The 22547-nt window shown below is 46.1% G+C and overlaps 1 protein-coding gene across 2 annotated transcripts in view; it reads right to left on the reverse strand.

Annotated features, from left to right (window-relative positions):
* The window catches only part of PID1 (phosphotyrosine interaction domain containing 1), a 91155-nt gene extending 69180 nt beyond the window's left edge, over positions 1 to 21975 (reverse strand). For both annotated transcript variants that reach the window (XM_050902413.1, XM_050902411.1), the window contains exon 1: positions 21925 to 21975. In XM_050902413.1, coding sequence (XP_050758370.1) covers positions 21925 to 21954 — 30 coding nt within the window. In that variant the 5' untranslated portion in view covers positions 21955 to 21975. The remainder of the gene's footprint in view (positions 1 to 21924) is intronic.
* Positions 21976 to 22547: the final 572 nt, after the last annotated feature.

Consider the following 22547-nt stretch of genomic DNA (forward strand, 5'->3'; position numbering starts at 1 on the left):
TTTTCCCATCTTTAAGCACTGGTTGGGTATCATGTGCATCTCAGTGTCATCCACATCACAATGAGCACAACAGAGAAAATCAGAGGTTGAAGAGCTATAGCATTTCCCTGCAGAAACAGGAACACAAACTACCAACATTTTCTGTTGTTCAAGCCAGGCAAGTGTATGTGGTAGTTATCCATAAAGGATGACCGTGGGTTTTGACTGGCACAATAAAAAAACCTATATGACAAGTGCATCTGCTTAAACACTGATTTTTAAAAATAATTAATTTGTAGAAATAAAGGTTAGAAATAATTTGAAAACCATGATATTCCATGCAGTGCTCCACCACTAGTATAAAGATTAAAAGGGAACCAACTTCAACTACCACATGGAACAGGGCTGTGGTTATAATCTATTTTCCCTGTAGCATCTGTAGAAAAGTGATTAGTTCCAACTCCTGCCCTACAACACGAGCACTTCCACTTTCATGTTTTATCACCATTATAGTCTAAAATTAACAGACTGTGGTGGCTATCACTGATATTCCCAACCCGGCAGAGTAAAGCTGTTCCTGAAGCAGATTTGGGACTGCCTCTTCTGCTTATACAGTAGACAAATCACAAATGCAGTTTACTGTGAAGCTGCCAATATTTAGTAGTGTTTAATGGTGCAGTATGTATCTGAGTGGGAAAAGGGCACAAGCATCTATCTAGAGAACAAATTAGTTCATCAGTTCCAGTACAGTTTCCCTCCTTGCCTGAATGTGTGCTGCTGTATTGGAGAATGGGAGCAACATGCAGCTTGTGGGCTACTTATTTGCTGAAATACTATCTCAGATGAGATTATTCTGGGGAAGAAACAGGAGCAACAAACACACCATTGAAGAAATAACACACACAGGATGCAGGAGTAAATCTCAGTGGTAACTTGGCAGAGCTACCTACAGCAACTCATGCCACCTGCCCTAGGTTGCATAAAACACTCCCGGAGTGTTGCTGCCCTGTAGTAGGTTAGATCGTAGCTAGCCTGACTGCCTGCCACGGCTGCTTCATCATCATCATCATCATCAATTGTCACAGAGGGTGGCTATCTTTCCATTTATTTAGCTGTATGTGTGAATACATGGCAGAAGGAACAAGCAACACGAGGCTCATTTTTCCCCAGCCCATTCGATTTGGAAGAGATTCTTCTCCAGTTCAGCACATGAAGTGTTCTGGCTTCAGCCTCTTTTCCGTTTGGCACACAATCAAACTGTATTTAGAGGAAATCCAATTCTTCTATAAAAGTTGCATCTCAATAAATTGTCTTACCTCTCTTCCCTATCCATGTTCAAAGGGAGAGAGCATTGCATGGCTTCCAAAGCCATTCCCATTTGAACATTACTTTCCATCTGTACGTTTCAACTTTCAAAACCACACTCAGTATGAAAAAAAGCACAGCAAAGAAGCAAGGTTGTCTTACCGTATTATATTCACTTAATAATCATAAGCAATTTCTCAGAGAAGTCCTCCAGGCACAGTTTTAATGTTAAAGCAATTCTTCCTTCATTTTAACCATCCACTGATGCAGAGCTGATAGCCCAGCTCATTAAAAAGTACAAAGCACTATTTCAAGAAATGCCATAATTTATCGGGCAGAGTTTAGTCACGCTCCACACAGCAGCCTGGATGCACAACACCAACTGCTTCTGACACTTCCCAAATCCAGCTCTGAAACCCCTCAGTTTTGGGCTCAGCTGCCCGTGGTGCATGAAGTCACACGGCAAAGCTTCCTGCTACAGTGATAAACACATCATCTTCTACCCGCAGTTTTTCAAGAGGCTTAGCTACATTTAAAAATGCATTAATCCCACTTGAGTGACAACCTCTTCTTCAGGTTAAGCATTTGCACCCATGTAACCAGCTATAATGCTCATTACAGGAAGGATGGTTGGAGAGACGATAAATATTGCAATCATTTTTTTGAAACTTTATAATGTTTACATAGCATGAAAAGTCACACATTAGTTTGATTAAAGACTTGAGTCCGAAACAGCGACAGAGCCCTCACTTTGTGCTGCTGGACGTCAGTTGTCGGTGAGTTGATTTGATATCCCAGTGATTAGATCCCACATCTTGACCATGCAAACTATAACAGGCAAAGCAAGGAATCATTACCTGTGATGGGGTTCAATCTAGTCCCCAAATTATTCTTTTGAGGGACTGTGTTTCACTTCTCACAAGTACTCCCCAACACACAGGAGATATTGGTCTTTGGATTCACATAAGATGGGAATGAACCACCTCTCTTACCCATCGGTAGGTATCCTTCCAAGAAAAGAGGGATCAGAAGAAAGTGGTAAACCCTTCCCAAGCCCTCATTAGGAAGGTGCGTATTTGGGACCATACAACATATTGGCAGCCAAGTGATAATTCCACCAGGAAACTCAAGCGGTGGCTCTGCTAAACTAGGTGCTACACCCAAATGAGACACTGCAAACCCAGAGTACCTTCCTGATCCACACGGACTCTGCAAACATCACACTGCTCTGCTGAAGGCTTCGTGTTGCTTTCTGGAAGAAAACCTTATTTTTAAACTAAAGCCCACTAGAAGGAGATTAACTGCCCTTAAAAAATACTTAACAACCTCTTTGCTTGTTATCAAGTGGCCCATACATATGCCAGATGAGCGCTGTAGATGATGATAATGCATTAAATAAACACTTCTGTTTAAAATCCATAAGCCTACTTATGACTAGTTTGAGACATACAAATATCTACAGCTTATTCAGTTCAAGAATTCTCTGCTCTCAAAATGTCCATTCAGCAACCCTGCCAGACACTGTTTCACAATACTACAGGCTCACTTATTCATAAACAAATCATTAACATTCTTGACATAAATCCATAGCGTACAACAAATCCCAGCTATGATAGTGTTTTACTACATTTGCTGTGCCCATCATGAATGGGAGTTCTGTTTTCACCAAAAAAACCACTCTCAACAAATAAAAGGCAAATTATTCTCTGCGAGAAAACTGCCAGGATGAAATGCCTATGCATGGATTACAAACTAATTATAAAGTTCATATAGTAATAAACCTGGTGTTCAGTTAGTGAAATGGGCTGCCACAATTTATGCAAGAAATTTTCTTGCTAGAACTCTAATAATTAAGAAACTCTGTTAGTAAAATATACCATTACACACTTTTAAAATTTCCTCAGCTACAAGGGAAACCTTTTACATCCCCACTTCTCCACACACAGGCACAAGAATCATCTGAAAAGATCCTTCTAAAGGCCTTCAGCATTCACTCACTGACAGGGGTTTATTTACAGCCCTGGATCACAGGGTTTCAGCCAAGCCCCGAAATGATCAAGGCCCATTTTTACACACATACATCACAGCTTAAATTAGACTAATTAAAATGAACAAAATAGCTTAACGATGCATCAGAACTAGGCTGCTTATTCTCTCTAAATATACTCTGCATAGATGGCAGCACAGAGCAATAGTTTAAATCAGGGTTTCCCCAAAAAACATGGTCCACAGGTAAAACTCTGCAGGTGCCCCAAAAAGGCTCCGGCACGCAGGCAGCATCCCCCACATAGAGGGGACAGGATTGTCTGCCTGGGGCTGGTCCGCAGCAGCGGGGATGCTCCCGCAGCACGCCCCGGGACAGAGCATGCATCCTCACACAGCATCCAACCACCGGCAGTGGCCAGCCACCAGCAAAGCTTTGGAAATCACGGGGTTAAACCCTCTACCCTTAATTCACTAATGCCTTCCTCGCCATATTTAAATAATTAAATGCCTCCCTGAATGGCCATATTTAAGTAATTAAAAAAAAGAGAGTGGAAGATAGTTAAACTTTCTATTGATGCTCTTGGCAGATGAGAAATAAGCTCGCAAGAGCTGGACTTCTCCCTGGATTGATAAACATAAAGCAGACTGCCTTCTGTGCCGGCTGCCAGCTCAGCCCAGGGAATAAAAGATGTTTTCAATTCCGGAAAAGATACATGTGCATTGAAACACTGAATACTTAGCAAGGCCTCAGTCCTGCATGAAATCAGACCCTTACTTACCGTGCAGTGCACAGGCCTGTGGGCACTGGTGGCTGCTCGCAGTAGGTAAAAATACGCATATGGCTGAAGTTTTGCAGAAATGAGACCTTTGTTAGTGTAAATATGTGCACACTTTTATAGCAATTACACTACAGCATTTATAAGGGGCATGCCCCCTCTTTTTATTATTTTGATTGGCACAGCCTTTCCATTTAAAGCTTTGTGATAATTTCACTGCTGTACACTCACGTATGAATATATACAGCATGAATAGCTCACGGTCTTTAGGTCTGACGTACTGAGGGATGTTCTGCAACTCAGGAGAGCAAGTTTACAGGATCTATTTATGGCTCTCACTCTGTACCCAGCCTTCAAAAACATTTCAAACCTATTTTTCCCAAAGAACGCAGCTACCGAAGAACCACTGGGGTTGTCTAGCCTGGCTTTTGGTACCACAGAGGTCACCATCCCCAACAGTTCTTGCATTCACCCCTGATCTCCCAAAGTTGTAACATATCTGTTAGTATGGCAACTGTAACAGCTGAAAGAGTGCAAGGGATGAATAAATGTAGGAATCTTCTCATTTGCCTCCAGGTTTACTAAGCATCTCAGAATCACAGTTTTAGATGTTGTCTGTAACAGTAACAGATAAAAGCCAACTTTAAAAAAGCAACAACAACAATTTAAGGCAGAAAATCACACATAATCACATGTCTATAGAAAATGAGGCACTACAGAAATCCCAGACTATGAGGGCCAGGCTAAAGTGATACATGATTTGAAAGAAGGCAAACAGCTCTGCCGGGAATCAGCAAGGAAATCAGAGAACAAGTTAAGCAGTCATTTGCAGTACGATACAACAGCAAAATGACACCAAAACCTTAGTGTCAGGACACCTGAGAAAATGGCCACGCTGCAGAGCCACCCAGGAAGCACCAGGTTAGGAAACACACACTGCACAGCTTTCCTGAGTGGTGGCCGGGAGAGGGCAGGAGTGAAAACAACTAAGTAATACTGGAAAAGTCAGAGGGAAAAGGGTACTCACAATTTGGAATGATTTCATCCTCCTGAGTTACAGGTAGCTTGGGGGGCTTGCAGGGCAGCTTGCTAAGAGGGAGCAATGTCAGCGAAATACTGCCCGCAAAGTGTCAAAAGCCCCTATGCTGGCCCGTGGAGAACTGCAACTGGCAAAGCCAGAAGACAACAGCAAAAACCCTGCATTAATGGGGAGGCTGAGCAGAAATCCTGAGGACATATGTGTTTGCCACTTTTGATTTCTCATTTTCTGGAAATACCAGTATTTGCCAACCCCAACTTTCCTCTGCTGACTGGTGACAGCATAAAAAACATCTTCTAAGCTCTGCAAACCAACACCTGCACGTCACCTGGTACTGCTAACAGTTGTTCACTAACCTGGTTTAGAAGCCAAAATAAACACTACACTTTTGTTTCTGAAGGCAAAAGCTGGTCGTCAAAACCCATCTGTCACTGGCTGTGCTCTGAAACACGTCTCATGGCAAACTCCAGCTTGCCCTTGGACAACCATGTGTGATGCATGGCCCATGCACGGTGCTCCAGCAGGCACACTGACCTACCCACTTATCTCCTTCAATACACTAATGCTATATTTTGCCCACTGATCTAGTTCTTAAAAAAAGAAAAAAAAAGGAAAAAAATCAAGGCACAACTCTCAGGCCCTTGATCCAGCAACAAAGTCATCAGTATTTTAACAGTGATTTCAAACAGGAGCAAAGCCAAGCCTGAATCCTCAGATTATCCTTTGCAAAATCCCAGCATCGGCGTTAGAAAAAGAAAAGAAAAGATCAAACCAGTTGGCTCAGATGGACTGTTATTTCTGTACCTACGTTTATTAACACTAGGTACATAAAACTGAGAAAAGCTGAGGAAGTGCTAGAAAAACACATAGTGATGTTAACCACAATGGCAAACGAAAAGTATGTACCAATCCTTTCCTTCGGCCAGGAAATATTTTCAAGCTGTTTCTTTTACAGCTAGTCACTGGGTAGGAAATGCTTTTTAGACAGAAAAATATTTTCTTTTCCAGAAGACTCCATAAAATCCACGCACAGAGCACAGTGTACATTTTGATGAGAATTAATTCCTTGTTTATTGTGGTAGTTCAATACAGAGCTAATCCCCACACATTGTCTAAACAACTTATTTCCTCTGGTAAGTGAAGAATGGTCAACAGGAAAAAAACAGTTTGATTTTTTAAAAAAGAAGAGGCAAAGCACTGGCAACACATCTGCAGGCTGTACAAAGCTGACATTAGAGGATACAGGAGGATGTCCTTTGTGCACCTTCCAGTTTTTCCTAAGTGAAGGTATTCCAGAATAAAATGTTACCAAATATAACGGAATTGAGATGTTCTAATATACAAAAATAATGTCCTAAGCCCAGAGCTATTAATTCTTAAGAGCTGTGGGCTATAGTTTATCATTATCATCTAGAAGTGAAGGATGGTTCTAACAGTCGATTCCATTTCTCCCCAGTGACTAAATCATGTACTAGCTAAATCATTTATTAATGTCAAAGGGTGACATTTTTCAATTAAGATAATGAGATTCTGGAGGCTCTGGCCATCTGAACCCTGTTTGTGCACACTCTTGCCAATTAAAAAAAAAACCAAACAAAAAACACAAAAGGAAGCAGTCTGACAAATCGATTTTACTTAAACTGAGTACTAAGTACTAACAATTTAGCATTAATCCTACCACATATCTGTAGCTACATACCAAGAAAAAATATTTATACTAGTAACAACATGGTGTTAGGGGTTAACACAGAGTTAACAAGATATTAATTGAAACATGCACATTAGAAACTGAAATCATCTTGCTCCCCATTGTAACTCTTCAGCTCCTCAGGTGAGCACCCAGCCTGTGTCCATCCAGTATCTCAGCACAGGAGATACAGATGCACAGGATCTGAGGTCTGGCTGCTCTGGGAGGAGAGGAAAGGGCGAAACAGCCAAGAGAGAAAAACAAGGAAATGCTCGCTCACACGGCAGGGAAGTGGGCAGCCTCCCCGCCATCCAAAGTGCTCTGCTGATCCTGTGCCAGGTCCAAAAGAGAAGGACACATCCCGCCAGCACCAAATACTGCCCAGGAATGGAGATATATTCCAGATCTTTGTAAATACAACCCCTGTAAGTGAGCATCCTGCCCATTAGATCCTTCACTGTTAACTTCCAGTGGAGTATCTATAATGTAAGTGCTGGTAGCAACGACCATTATTTTTTTTAAGCCATCTCACATCCACTGTTTAAAATAATTCTTTATATTGACCCACTGGCTTGGAAAAAAAAAAAAAACCACAACACAAAGAACAACAATGACACAGTGAAAGTTAAGTTAAGCTACACAGGGTAAAACTTCAAAATCCCACAGAAGTTCAGTAAAATCAAGTCTGAGAAATAACACTGCGTTGGACTAGTTGGTTCAGACGCTGCTAAGCGCTGGCCAGACTTCACACGCTTTCTCTTTGCTTTATTTTACTTACAATTAGTTTGCAAGAGACGATGATTAGCTAGAAAAACCACATTCCCTTTTGACCTCCAGGTGTACAAAGCAGAACAGCATTAAATATTTCCTAGAGCAAACCTTGGATCTGTACACAGGGTGCAGTAAAGCACCACGTGGGACAACCAGCCCCAGCAGTAAATCACCGCGTAGCGTTTACAGCACAAACTCTCGCTATGGAGCCCGTTAGCTCCCGGTCGGATCTATCAAGGCAGGCAAGCAACTGAAGGCACTGAATGACACAATAGTCTCAGGCAGGTGCCTGCCTCCAAACTCTCTTCCAAAGCCTTGTTCAAAGGCTGGACCCGTACAAACCACCACATACATGAGAATTTTACAAAGCACAAGATTACAGCCCAATTCTCTATGACGGCATGCGCTGCCAGCCCAACTCCCTGCTCTGCCAGAAATCTGGACTTTAGCATCTCTGTACCCTGTCTGTGCCCGTACACAGGAAGGATTAGAAGGGCCAAAGAGTGTGACAACGATGGCAAGTATTGTGAATCACTTGGGCAAAGGAAGTGGTATTATTCTGGTGCAGACAGCATCACACCCTCTGTTCACCAGGGTAACGTCACTCCACAGCGTAGAGGATCCAGTGCACAACGTCACCTTGGCATTGCTGGCACTGCAATCACGTCCATCTGAGTGGAAAAACTGATTACATTAAGGAGGTGATGATATGCTTGAAAGTCATTCTTCCACACCTCCAACAGATGGACAAGTTGTGCTGTGTCAGTTTGTTCCCATTGCAAAATAGTCGCCAAGTCCCCCGGAGCAGTCCCTACAGCCCTGCTCCCTGCCTGGCCAGCCGAACCCGCTGGCATTGCAAAGGGAGCCCTTACCCGCTCCTTTAGCCGGAGCGTCCTAATAAAAGGGCTTTAATAAAACTCTATCTTAAATAAAACTGTACTGCTGCCTATTGACAGCTACTAACTGGGATGCTACAAAGACTGTAATTTTTCTGGAAACTGTATTACACAGCCATAACCACTCTGCATTGATGGCTCTACAGCACAGTTGCAATGATTAACAGTGGCTAACTTCGTTATCTGACTCCTCAAACTCACAACATCACTTTACTACCAATATGGGAAGTCATGTATGGCACTGGTACGGCACTGTAAAGACTAGGTCATTTTAAAGCAAATGTTTCAGTCTGATTTTATGCAGGTTTATACCAAGTTGTAAAGCTCAGTAAGGAGACCAGATTTTAAAACCTCCCAGAAAGCTGTTTAAAAATAATTTTAAAAAATTTTTAAAATCACCAGATAGATTTTGGGGTAATGGGGAAGAATATGCCCACGCTTTCCTGTTGTCCCACGTATGGATCCGAGACTAAGAAAATGTTGGGAACAATGTTTTTTTCCCAGGATGAGGCAGACTGCTCTCTAACTTCAGCTCTGTAACAACGGCTGCTGGGTAAGAAACACTTGTTCCTGAGAAATGCTGAAAAAAATAAAAAGCAGAGTGGGCATTCTAAACCCTTTGAAGAAACAAACATAGGAAGTTTTCACAAGAAAATATGAAAATAAGAAAAGGCCTCAGAAACAGACTGGATTCACAAATAAGAAATATGGTTTTCAGCTGAAAACCAAAAATATTTGCTGAAGTTCCGAAGCCGGGCGGCAGGCTGCACGCTGTGCCGGGAGGCGGCTGTGGGCACCGCGGGGCACTGGGGCCGACAGCCAGCGATGCTCTGAGCCTGCTGCCAGGGCAGCTGCCACAGACCCGCACCGACCCTCCTGCGAGGGACCCATGCTCCCTTTTCCCCTCACAGAGGGGAGGAACCATGCGACTGTGAAGCTTATTAACACTTCCATAAATATTCTGTAAAGCGGTTTACCCCCACCCCAAAGCAAGCAGGCGGCGAGCTCACAGCGTGACACAGACGTTCCTCTGTCGGATACCTAGCAGCCCCTTATCCAAACAGCATTAGGGCCCAGTCCAGAATGACTTCAATAACACAGGCTTTCCAAAGAGAGTCATACAGAAACATTCAGTTCAGCTCTCTTAAACATTAAATCTTGCCACATATCTCTACTCTTTAAAAAAAAGGAAGAAAAAAATCAGGTAAGATTTGGACTCTTAAAAACACATGAAGTTTCTTCTCAATCAGAGCAAAAGAAACACAGAGTAACTCCACTGGCATTAGCAATGGCACTTAGATTTATACCAACGTTCTCAAGATCTGAATTTGGACCATAAAAAAGACCCTTATATAGACAGGGGCAAAGTTTATCCCCAAGAGAACAAAATGACAACTCTTTAGACATTAATGGCTTCTCAAATTCTCTAGTTTGATACAACATTAGTGATTTAAATGCCAAACCACATTCACTTTGTTTACCTTGGAAAGCTCCACATCCATGTAAGAACACCCTCAGACCATAACAGAGGTCAGGCTGTTACTTCCAGAACCGGCACAGTAAACTTCAGAACAAACAAGGTACGGGCATTTCCCTCATCAATGCTGCCCACTGCATGTGGCTATTTTTCTAATATCATGTAAGCAGCATTAATAACTTCTGATGTTGAGAAAAATCCTAACCTGAAAAAACAATACAAATGCCCTTTGAAAATAATTTAAACCAACCAGAAGTGAGCTTTTTCAGTGCAAGTTTTCTGCAGACCGGGCTCCCGGGCTGCACCTGACCCCAGACCACTCACGGACCTCTCTGGTTCCCAGCTGCCAACCTGCTCCTCCTACCCCCAGAAGCTCTACATCTCTACAAAGCATTTTACATTAGTCCAAAGCCTCTTTAGATTCTGCCTTTCTGACAAACATCTCCAGATACCTACACCTATGCAGACCTCGCTGCCCCGCACAGCTGGACCCCTGCTCTGACCTGCTGGAGCCCTCTCCCAAGCTCAGAAAACCAGTAGGAGCTTGTCCGACCACAGGGGTGAAATCCCTAACCTGCAGCTCTGGGATGTCTCTTTCCAGGTGAAGATCTTATCATAACTTGTTTCAGCTATCACTTTCAGCTTATGATCTGATCTCTTCAAATGTGACTCTCCTTAGGGGAGATGAGCTCCACCACTTCCGCAGCCCAAAACTTGTCAGCATTTTAAACGTGAGAAGTATGTGGGAGGGTGGCTTCAGGAAAGGAACAATTAAGCAGAGACTAACTAGAACTTCAGTGAATATATCTGCACTGTCCTGAAGTGCCAGGGCTTTTCATCACCCTTGATTATGAAAGGCAGTCATCTTGTTCATTTAGAGACTGGTCCCAGGCTCGCCGTGATGCACAGAAAGGCCACCCTTTACCTCTACAGATCCTGCGGCAAGCCCGGTATTTCTGATGGGGCTATTTGCTACACCAGGCAGCCCCCTCGAGTCCCACTGGACACCACAAGGAAATGATCTGAACTCTGTCACTGTTGAGGATAACAAAAACTCAAGTCTTTGCAGTGGGGTAACTCCGTGGAAGCGTGCATCCCATTACCGAGCCAGAAGCTGCAGGATTGTGAAGGGGAGCCACAAGGACTCACATGCAACCTCAAAGCTACAAGAAAGAGAAAGAACTAAATACTGCAACACCGATCTGCAGGAAAAGGCAAGAGCAGGACCCACCTCAGCTCCTGCAGCCTTTCAAACTGTGCAACTCTTCCTTCTATAGCAACTCCGTATTTTAAAGTTACAAGATTAAAACATTGCCCTTTGAAAATTTTACACATCCTAGCACCAAGTTTCAGGCTCTTTAATGAAAAAAAGAGCCTCTAAACACCAGATCAAAACAAAACAGTCACTCACAGACAAATGCTTCCTAACATTCCTTATAAACCATTGAAAAGTTATATTGCCATCTCAAATGGCAAGATAAAAGTTAATAGATTCAAACGCATGGAGATAAGACTGCATTCTTAAATCTGAGTGATTTAACACACATTTATCAAAGTGAACTGTCCAATCTCGTAGAAAGTAACATCCCTTCTGCAGACCTTGGCACTGATACTCCACCAAAAAGCACGCGACAGAGAGGGCTCTGCTTGCCCCGTCATCCCAACCACGTATCCCAACAGGCAGCTTTGCTGGTGGCCATGCTGCACAGCCTGGGGGGAGCCAGGGTCAGAAATCCACAGTTCCCAGGGGCAACCCAGCCCGCGAAGGGGGCAGGCTCAGAGCCTGGGCCAACCCCAGTGCCTTGTCCTTGGCTGGAGGATCACCGGGCTTTGGGTGTCTCGGGAATCACTGCTGTTCACTCTTCGTTGCCAGAAAAATTAACCACACAGCTCTCTTAACAGCACTGCACATCCCTCCAGCAGTTAATTTTAGCAGGAGGTACCAAAGCTGTCTTTACTATCAGGATTTTCTCAAACACGCAGTACGAAGCTCAATAGGCCCTTTCAGCCAAACTATCGAGAGGACCAGTGTAAAATTTTCAAAATATCTTTCCTTCTGATTCTAATCCAAACAACAGAGCACAGCTGTGAAAACTAAAGCCTGTGCAGATCCGTGCTGTACAGGCTTCTTCTTAAAAGCACTGGGACAAGATTCAAGCTTCTACATTTTCTGATTCAAATTTATAGTCAGGCACAGAAAATTGCCATGGACTAGGGAACAAAGAAAGAAAGAAAAAAACCCAAACCACAAAGCAAAAAAACCACCCCACGTTAAAACTGATTTAATATCAGTCAGCAATGGTGGGACTGGCAGCACAGAAAACAATATGGACACCATGGGATAAGCAAGCCAGCTACAGAAATATCTCACTTCATCCTCTCCACATACATGCAAATGCTTCTAGGTTTGGGTTCACCTCTGCCTTAAAATAGCTACATATGAGAAATCTGTTAAATTGCTTGCTTCTGTACCTGAAGTAATACTTCCTCAGTCCTCTCACAAACAACCCCATGAAAGCATCACTCAGCCCATCAGACAATTTGAAATCGCCAGCTGCAAAGCAACACACAGCCAAAATCCTCTCTCCAATGTTAGTATTGACTTACTCCTGTTAATCTGATGCTTAAGCTGACAATTTTCTGGAAGATGAAAGAAATTCGCTGCTGCCTTCCGCAGACATGCAGTGCAGCGAGCCAGGGCAGAGGTACACGCTACGCCCCAACACCCAGGCAGCTCGGGGAGCTGCAGCTTGGTGTTTGCCTAAGTTCCAAAAAGTACTTTCCTGGTCAAAAACCAGAAAAAAAAAATAATAAATTCCAGATGGAAAAGCTAAAAATGGGCAAAAGGTTCTGTTAAATAAATAGTCTCAAATCAGGGAAAAAAAGATTAAAACTCTGTTTTTGAAGTCTGACGTATTTTTTTCTAACAATTTTGCTGTTTGTCTTTACGGTCTCCAGCTCCAAGCTGGAGCCAGAAGAACCAGCGCACTATGACACAACTCTTCTCATGGTGTTCCTCTCCCCAGCAGAGGGAAATACTAGAAAACTGAGGACAAAATTTCTTAACATAACACTAGAAACCAAGTTCAGCATATTGATTTGGACTGGACAGTTTTGATGAATAAAAACAGAAATTTTGTTTGCCTGGTTTTTTAACCAGAATGACTGGAGGGAGGGGTAATTTCCCTCCCCAAGAAACTATACCATTTTCAGGTCAGTATCATCGTCATCGGCTCAGAAAGCGCAGGTCAATCCTGACAGCAGGAAAGCTGGTCCCCAGCTACAGGAAAGCCACAGAGCAGCTGAGATTCACTCCGGAGAGCCTCCCCCTGCAGCCATTTGGAGAGGAAACGCTGCGTCCAACCGTCCCTTCTGTCTCCCAACACCCAGGCTCAGGGAGGGAATGGAGAGCTAGAAACTGCAGGCTCACACGATGTATTTGATGTTGCCACCATCACCACAGAGGTCCCATGCCCTTGGTCCCCTGCAGACCCCAAACTCCTCTGACCTGGCTTCCAGCCAGCAGACACTCTCAGGAAGAAGCTCCATAGCATGGAGAAATGTTCGTTTTAAATGAGACTATACAAACTTTCTGGATCTCCTGTAACAGCCCGATGGGCGGGACTGCTGCCCTGCTCTACAATCCAGTCAGGCTCAAGGTTGGTACTGATCTCAGTGGAGCTTGGACCAGATCCCACTGCAAGATCTTTACGACAGCTACTCCACCGGTTGGACCAAACTCTGAACATCACTGCTTCTCTCCAGGCGCTGAATGAGTGGGCAAGTTTTCAGAAGAGGTCAGTCCACCAGGTAAAACACTCTCTGGACAAGTCTGGCCCTAAATGGAGGCTCTGACTACTTGGAAACTTACTCCAGGGTCATTCTGAAAGCTTCACACAAAACATATGGAATAACCATCTCTCAAACCCAGAGGGAGCCTGGCACGGGAAGAAAGAGGTGGCCACACATCTGAGCTTCAGGACACTTAATTAACTTTCTATCTGCTCTCAGTGTTCTTGGCAGTTCCCATCAAATATATCTGGAGAAAATGTTTTCACATGAGGAGACGTTTGAAAATTGTCCGGCATGACACAGACCCAACACCATGAAGGGGTATGGCGCAAGAGCGCCAGCTGTGCCGGTGCTATGGCATGGAGATCCCAAACCAAACAGCACTGCACTCGCAGCATAGGTCAGTGATTAAAACTTATTAGTAGTAACTCAGGTCAGAAATGTAGCTGTTAACATTGCCTGGAAGCACAACCAGCCATTAAGCTGTGAGAGGGGAGTGAAACAGCCCAAAAAAGGTGCTCAACCTGCTCCAGACCTCCCATCCCCTCCCTTGAAGTGCTTGGCACAGCAGAGCAGGGGAAGCCTGCGAGAGAACAGAGGCAAACAGCTGGAATGGCAAAGTTTTTACATGTCCAAATCAACATTGGAATTATTACCACGGATAATCCTTTTGTCAGAAAAGCTGTTGCTATTTAAATGCTCCCAATGAAAACATGTATGGAGGTCCTTCAGAAAGACCAACACATCAGAAGCCATCACTACAACTGCTAAGGTAAGGGTCAATGCAACAAGATCAACTTAATCATTCTGAGGCCGTGTATAATTTTGTTGAAGTGCCATCATTAAAAGAATATCAAATACCAGCAATACTCAATGGGGTTTTTTTTCCTTAAGATTCTATGCATCAAAGATTTCTATTTGCCATTCCATATTTTCAGTCTTTCAGCAGGAAAAATGAATCATGAAAAGCCACATTAGGTTTCTCGGGACACATTTACAACCACCCACATTTAAAATCTTTGGTCAAAGAGTTCTGATGCACTTATTCAGAAATAGCCCAGAAGACTAACACTACTGTCACCTGTAACTTTTCCAGCTATTATTTGAAGTGCAAGTTCAATTATTATACATGAAAGCACTTTGGGGGGGGGGGGGGGGGGGAAAGGCAATACTAAACATTGCTTAAAGGGACTTTTCAGCTACACATTTACATGTCTCTGGGCCAGACTCTCATCTTGCTTACACAGAGTGCCAAATCGCAAATGAAGTCACCACTGTACTGCTCTATGTGCGAGGATGCTAGCACAAAGCCTCGGCAGCATAGCACACCTCCCATCGTCTAGCTGAAGGTCTGTCTGCTGCGAACACAATCACGCTTGGAAGGAAACGGTAATGCTCTGGACATACCACTGCTGACTGTCCTGCTGGCTGCCACCAGGGACAAGGAGAATATAAGAAACAGGCAGTTAAAATTCTGAACTACTTAGACTGAATGCTTCAGTTTGTCTTCCTTCAAGGAAATCACTGCTTTTTTTTTTTTTTTTATTATTTTTCTTGGTCATCAAACAGGCTGTCAGCTTCATAAACAGAAACTAGTAGTACACTATAAACGAACCCTTAAAATCATTTCCCAGGGGACTTTCCACAAGGCAGTCACTGATTTTGATTTTCTTTTGGTCATAGAATGCTTCCCAAAATTAGCATTTTTCCAGAGCCATTCATTTTCTACAAAGAATAAATAACGTAGAAAAAAGGGACTGCCCAAGCTAAGTGGTGCCAGATGAGCTTGCTGGAATCAGAGAGCTTTGTTTTAAAGATCCCTGACTGCTGTAAAGTCATAGCAGCAAACTAGGGCAAAAACTTTGATGCCTTGAAAGATATCCTGAAGCTATATAGTGCCAAAACACTGGCCTGTAAGACTTCCTGGACGTTTGCATCCCTGTGACTCAAGCTTAAATTTCAAATACTTTTCACTTTTTGTTTCTGACCTAATATTTAATGAAACCAGAGTTCAGTAGTAGTATTCAGTCCTGCTATACTGCAGGTTTCTGCCTAGACAGCTGTTTGTGTGCTTCACACTTACAACCGGTTTGTGTTTGGTTTAAAAAGGAGGTTTTCCATATGCTTTGAAAAATTGGAAAACTATTGTTTCAACTGACTGTACACTGCATTTTTTAACATACGTATGCATCTGAACACTGGACAGATAATAGAAAGCTCAGAAGTCGATTTTGAAAGCACCAATAGCACCTAAAACCATATTACATCTGAACACATGCAAACATTTGTCATAAAATCATTGCACCCGTGATTACCTCGAAGCCATCACACAAGTCTGCCCAGAGCTGACTTTTCTTTAGTGAAGAGTTTCAATGTTCCTGACATGGGAAAGGCGTTTGATGCGTATACTAGGTGGCAGTGGATGCATGTAATATGCATGTATTTAGCATCAGTCTATCATCCCAAAATCTAAAAGTATCAGTTGATCCAAGATGCATAGTTACAGGGTACAGTAACAAATCCCAGCAAAACAAGTGATGTGTTTATGAAGCCTTGGAGAGCAGTGCTCGCAGGCAGGCCAGAACGTGAGCAGCAACACCCCCAATACTGCTGCTTTCACTTTTTTCACTTCCATCAATAGCTACACTGTGTTTTTACTGCTGTATCTGAATGATGTGGAGGTAAATTACACCAGCAACTCAAAGACTATGGTAAAGCAACCTTACACAAACTTATTTCTCATGGACTTCAGAGGGGCTGCACAAGTTACATGATGGCAAAATTAAGCCTCTGCGTTCAGGGAATCAAACTTGCCCCAGTAAAGAAGGACCTGAAGCTTCCTGCCCTCCATCACCCACTTCGCTTTGTCTCATCTCGCCCACCCGCAGCTCTCCCCCACAGTATTTCACAGCACATTAGAAGAGATGCGGAACTCTATTTTAGGAAAGAAATAAATTCTAGCAATATGAGAATACACTGCAGCCATCCGCTATTAAATCCTTGCCCAGAAATGGCCCAAAACTGTGGGTTTCGGTAAGAATACTGAATTTCCAGATGAGCAGAGAATCACTGAAGTCCTACCGTGAACACTTGGCCATTTGCATGTCCTTATGAAGCCGCTTCACCAAACGATATCCAGCCTTGAAGCAGGGAGGCGGCAGGTGGCAAGGAGGTCTCTCTTGCTGCCCTCCAGTGGTTTGGGGCAGGCCCAGATGATGGCAGAAACCAAGCGACTGCTTCACCAGAGGCAACTGCGTGCCCAAGAAAAGCATCTGAAACAGCAGCGTTTTCCCACCCGGACCTGCAGGCAGGGGCAGGACGCAGGATGGGAGCCAGCTCCGTGACATGGCACCCCGGTCTGCTCCCCGCTACCTGACCCCTGCTCATGCGAGCCCACCAACTGTACCACCTGCAGAAGAAAAGCGAGAGCTTCTTCAAAAGGAGGGCTCGTGGGCACGGCTCAGCTTAGGGACGCCCAGCACTACAGCACGAGGCCGGGCAGCACCAGCACCGCTGCGTCTCCTGCTCCAGGGTAAAATGTATTTGGATGCGGCGATCCCTATTACCCACACGTGTTAAGAGAAGCAGGAAAACTTATAAACCGGGCTTATAAACAGCATGACCTCGGAAACTATGCACCCACTGGGATTTATTATCTAGAAACAATGTCTGGCATCAAGCTTTCAGGAAAATTTAGGTTTCAAAGCAAATAGCAGTCATCTCTCAGACAGGCACACAAAACTGCATGAAGACCTTGCTTGTTTTCAAAAACCACTTCAGAGTCCTCATGGGAGCATCGCCGAGGCCGGCGGCTCTGAAATCCCAGCTGCGCTGCCGAGGGCTCCCAACCCTTGCGTCCCGAATCAGGCACAGAGGGTACATTTGGAAATAATTTTAAAGAAAGATTTCAGAAGATTTTTGGCATCGTTTCAACCAGTGCCGCTGCGACAAACGTCAAGCCAAAAATCAGAGCGTGCTGCTTATAACCATTGATAAGGTCTGCTGCAAACACGGCAATGATGAAAACCATAGCCAGAAGGTACAGCAAGCCCTGGGCCGGAGCCCCAGCGTTCCCAGCAGGGAGAACAACCCTTAAATATCTGAAGCACCCCCTGGTTGCTGCTCCAGCAGAGGAGACAGGGAGGCACACGCGTGTTTGATACATTCACCTGCATTTTACTGAACACAAACCAGGAATGCCGCCACAGATATTAGAGGGGGAAAAGTCTTTGAAAAAGACACAGTCCCAGATCATCTCTTTCACATTAAGCGTGAATAATGCCAATGCCTGTATTACCTGCAAAATCACAATCTTCTTGAGTACCACACCAGAGACTCGCTGATGCCTATGGTATACTCCTGCAACATCCCAGCCGTGCGGTCTCCCATGTATGTAACTGACTGTCCCACTAACTTTGCAGAAAATACACGTAACTGCAATGTTGCTATAGGTGAAAGAATCACAAAAGGTGAAAGGAAAAGAACAGCAGAAGAAAAAGTAGGCTTCACTGTATTACATTGTCAAGGAAATTCCAGAAACCTGGATATTTACATTTTTCTAGCTTATTCTTCTAATCCATTTAATTCAATTCAATGTATCTTCCAGAAACAGCGAGGGTTCTTCATTAAGCAGCAAGATAACAGGAAAAGCTTCCATCAGAGAGAAGTGGAGTGGAGAACAGAGTGACCAAAAAAAAAAAAAACCAAACCAAAAAACAGCTTATTCCAGCAAAGCCAGAAACCAAAGCCCTGGGAAGGGGGACACATTTCGGCAGCAGATGAAGCTTTCAGCAGCAAGTGGCCACAACAGCAGTGGGGACAAGTCCAGCTCATGCCCCAGCTCAGTGCATTTTTGTAAACCAGCTGCTGATGACACTTCATTCCTATTGCGTATGCGTGAGCTCTGCTGCTGACCTCACTACTGGAATTGTACCCATCTAGTCAACGCCAAAAATTTCAGCACAAACTGTGAAACTTGACAGGACTGAGCACATTTGGAACAAAAGTAGATTTTACACAAACGGCCACAGACCAGGAACGTGCAGCCTTGTCATACACTGCGTGGGACTGGAAAGGAGACCCGCGAGCAATAGATGACCATTGCACACTGTCAGAACATGACAGGAGTCTTCACACCACGATGCTCGCTGCCATTTAAGTTAAACATATGCAGCTTGCCTTAGCAATGAGGGCAGGACTGACCCATACCAACAGTCGTCCACTTCCAAAGTCGGTTCATACTTTCCCTTACTGAACCAGGCCAAAAGAAATATTCCGAAAGATGAAAATATTTTCTCTGCCGTTTTACTTAGTACAGAGCTACAGCATGGACTAACAACAGACCTGCACTTCGCCACAGCTAGATATTAACACAAGACACATCTGGGTCAAAATTACACCACATACAACTCACACACTGAAACATCAAGAAAGCTGTGCCAGCTCCACACTTTCTGCACCCATACGTCAGCTCGAAGGAAAACCTATAGAAGACAGAGCTGGACCTGCCATTATACATCCCCCAAATATCCTACGGTAGCAACTTGGAATAACCCGTAATCACGGAATACATGAATAGAGACCATAAGACGTCATCTACTCTACCCAGTGACCAAATACCCCCTGCTACAACCAAAATCCCGTGCCCAGTGCCCTCCCAACACATGCTTGCCAGCCAGGGTGAGCACTTATGATGCCAGGAACAAGCAGAGGGCCCCCCTTCAACAACCTGATGGCACCAAGATTTGTTTAACAGCAGCTGAGTGCCAGGAGAGAGGGAGCCCGGGACAAAGAGAGCACCATGGGACACCTGAAACTGAATTAAGATGTTGAGGGGGAGAAAGAACGGAAAAAACATGCGTTTATTGCCTTGCACAAGCTCTCCTCGGGGAGGGGGGCAGGCAGCACTGCCAGCAGCTCTGGCCAGGCTGGTGATGCACAACATGTGGATCTTGGAGACAGAAGGTGAGATCAGGCTACTTGAAATGACCAGGTTTCAAAGTGATTTTGGAGAAAAAAATTCAAAGGGGTTGGGGATATTAGATAGTCTATTGCCCATGCAACTCTGGCTCGTGTGTATATGGATTAGGATCCAGCTTTCAATTACAGGATCACATCCTAGTTACTCCCAGCATCCTTCCACTCGCTGCATTCATTCTGTCCACTGTTCACTGTGTTGTTATTTAACCTCTTGTGTGAACACAGAATTATTACAGGCTTTTTGTGACTTTTCCAAGGCTTTCCCCTTTTCTGCATTTTAGGAGCTGGTACAAGTCCAAAGCATCATTTAATTCTGCAATTTTGGTTCCCTCTGGCTTGTTTTTTTAGAGCACCTACAGCGCTTCATGTACTTCCCCAGCAACTGCTGTTGGCAAGAACTGCATTTACAGGCACTCAGCATTTTGGGAGGCTCAGGATGCCTGGAGCCTCCAGCTACAGGCAACCAACAGTACGCTGCACAAAGTCAGTGGCCACTGCCGAGAACTTTGGTGCTCGTGACTCCCCTCCAGCAACAGGGAGGAGTACGGGCTCCCCTCGCTACAGGCTTGTGTTGTGCTGCAACAGGTAAGCGAGAGGCTCAGCGAGCATCCCCCCTCCAGGCAGCCCTGGTTCCCCACAGCACATGGCCTTTCCCACCCGCTCCCTAAGGCAAGACCCCTACCAGTGTGCAGGATACACGAGGCAGCTAAATAAGGTTACACTCACAACCTTATTCTGCAAAACATAAGAAGCACTTGGTTCTCTTTAGCCTTGCATGCTCTTGTAGGCAGTATCAGATATTTGTGATATTAGTATCTTGTTATTTTAACACCTCCTAATTCCACAGAGGGGGCACACAGCCAGTCCGTACGGTCCAGACCAGCACAACACTACCAGCCTCAGCTTTCCCCTTCTCTTTCCCTTCCCTCACCTTCTCCTTTGCCCCCAACTGTTGGGTGCAGCCTCACCTCAGGTCCTTCCCCTGCAGCAGCATCCCCCCAGGGAACACTCCCGCCTCCACAACCAGCCCAAGACCATTAACTCCTTAACACAGGCGATCTTGCTGCTTGTGTTTAGTACAGAGTAACTTCTGGCTAACACGGGGAACAAATAAATAATAATGCGCTCACATAGTTTTTACCCTGGAATCCATCAACTATGGATGTGGCACATCATTACTATCCACTAAAAATCAAGTTTCTCATTGTAGAGAAAAGTATGTCTTTTTAAGAACAGGAATTATTCCCATTACTGGCTGGTGCAGATTAAAGCTCACGATCTGCTCAGCTTGGCTTTACTATCAAGTCAAATCAAACCGCTGAATTTTGTGCTTGATGATATCAAAGCAAATTCTCAATTTGAATTGCAAAAGCAATAAGAACCTTTTCTTGTCATCTGCTAAGACCATTGATTCTTATTTAAAGTGTCCAGTTCTCTCTCACTAGACACTTGCTCTGGAAAACTACATGAAGTCGACACAGTGGACTACAAAGTGAATTTGACTTCATCTTGCTCTCTGCCTGTCTCAGATTTCACCCGGAATATGAAATATGCACAAAAGCATACATTAAAAAAAGACAGAGCCAGGGCTAGCAGAGCCCGACCCGCTGCAAGAGGGTGCGGGCCGCTCGGCGGGGCGCGGAGAGGCAGCGCGGGGGACCTAAGTTCCCATGAGCCATCCGGACCGGTGGATTTCGGGGTGGCAAACGGCTCCCGCGGATTTTGTGTGCCCCGCGCCCCGCTCCGCGGGTCCCGCGCGACCGCGGCGGGGGGACCCCTCCCGCACCGCGCATTCAGGCGGCGGCCGGGCCGGCGGGGCTCCCCCTCACCTGAGGGGTGCGCGGGGAGAAGCCCCTAAACGACGCTTGCCCCGCCGAAACCCCACCGAGCCGCGCCGCCTCCCGGGGCCGGGGTGGCCGCAGCCGCAGCCGCGCCGCCCCCGCCCGCCGGCACCAAAGCCCCGCCGGGAGCGCCGGAGACGCCGGGCAGCGGCAGCTGGGACTCGGGACGCCGCCGGGGCAGCGCCTCCCTCCCCCCCGCACTCTGTGTGCGTGTCCCGTTCCCCCTCGCCCCAGCACACCCACCCTCCGCGGAGGCGGGGGGAGAAGTTGCAACAAACTCCCGGTACCGGGGGGTGATGCTCCGCCGGCCCCGCTCCCACCGCCCCCGCCGCCCTCCCCGGGCAGCTCCGCGGGTTCGGCCCCCCCGCCCCGGGCCGGACCCCCGCCCGTGCCTACCTGCAGCCGCTCCGTGGCCGGCTGCCACATGGTGCCGCGGCGGCGGGAGGCGCTGCCGAGCGGGCGCCGTGCGCGGCTCTCTGCGGGCGCGCTCCCCTCCGCGCCGCGCCGCTCGCCGCCCCGCCCCGCCGCTCCGCCCACGCGTGTCCGCCGCGGGGCGGCGGGGGCGGGGGCCACGCGCGGATCCACTCACCAGCGCGGGGACCGGCTGCAGCGCGGCTGTCCCCGTGGCACAGCATCCCCCGCGGGGTGGCGTCCCCCGCGGCGTGGCCTCCACCTGCAGCCGCTCCCTGGGGACGTGCAAGGGGAGGGGAGCAGCGCAGGCATCCCCGGCTGCCGCCATACGCCGTCGTCCCCCCGGCATCGCTCTCCCCGGGCAGAGGTGCCAACCTCCCCGCTTGCAGTCGCTGTGCACTGCCTGGGAGGATGGAGGGGGCCCTCCAGGGGAGCCCTCCCCAGAGGCCGCCTTCCTCACAGCAGCTGAAACTTTTTCCTCCTGTTCTGCAAGAGGTTTAAACCGCTGCCAAGTCAGCAGGATGCTGCCCTGCTCTGTAAGGCCCTGCCCGTGCCCGTGCCTGTGCCCAGGCTGCTGCTGGCACTGAAGGGGCATGGAGCACAGGGAG

Source organism: Gymnogyps californianus, chromosome 10 (assembly GCF_018139145.2).
Source record: "Gymnogyps californianus isolate 813 chromosome 10, ASM1813914v2, whole genome shotgun sequence".
In the NCBI taxonomy this organism is placed as follows: Eukaryota; Metazoa; Chordata; class Aves; order Accipitriformes; family Cathartidae; genus Gymnogyps; species Gymnogyps californianus.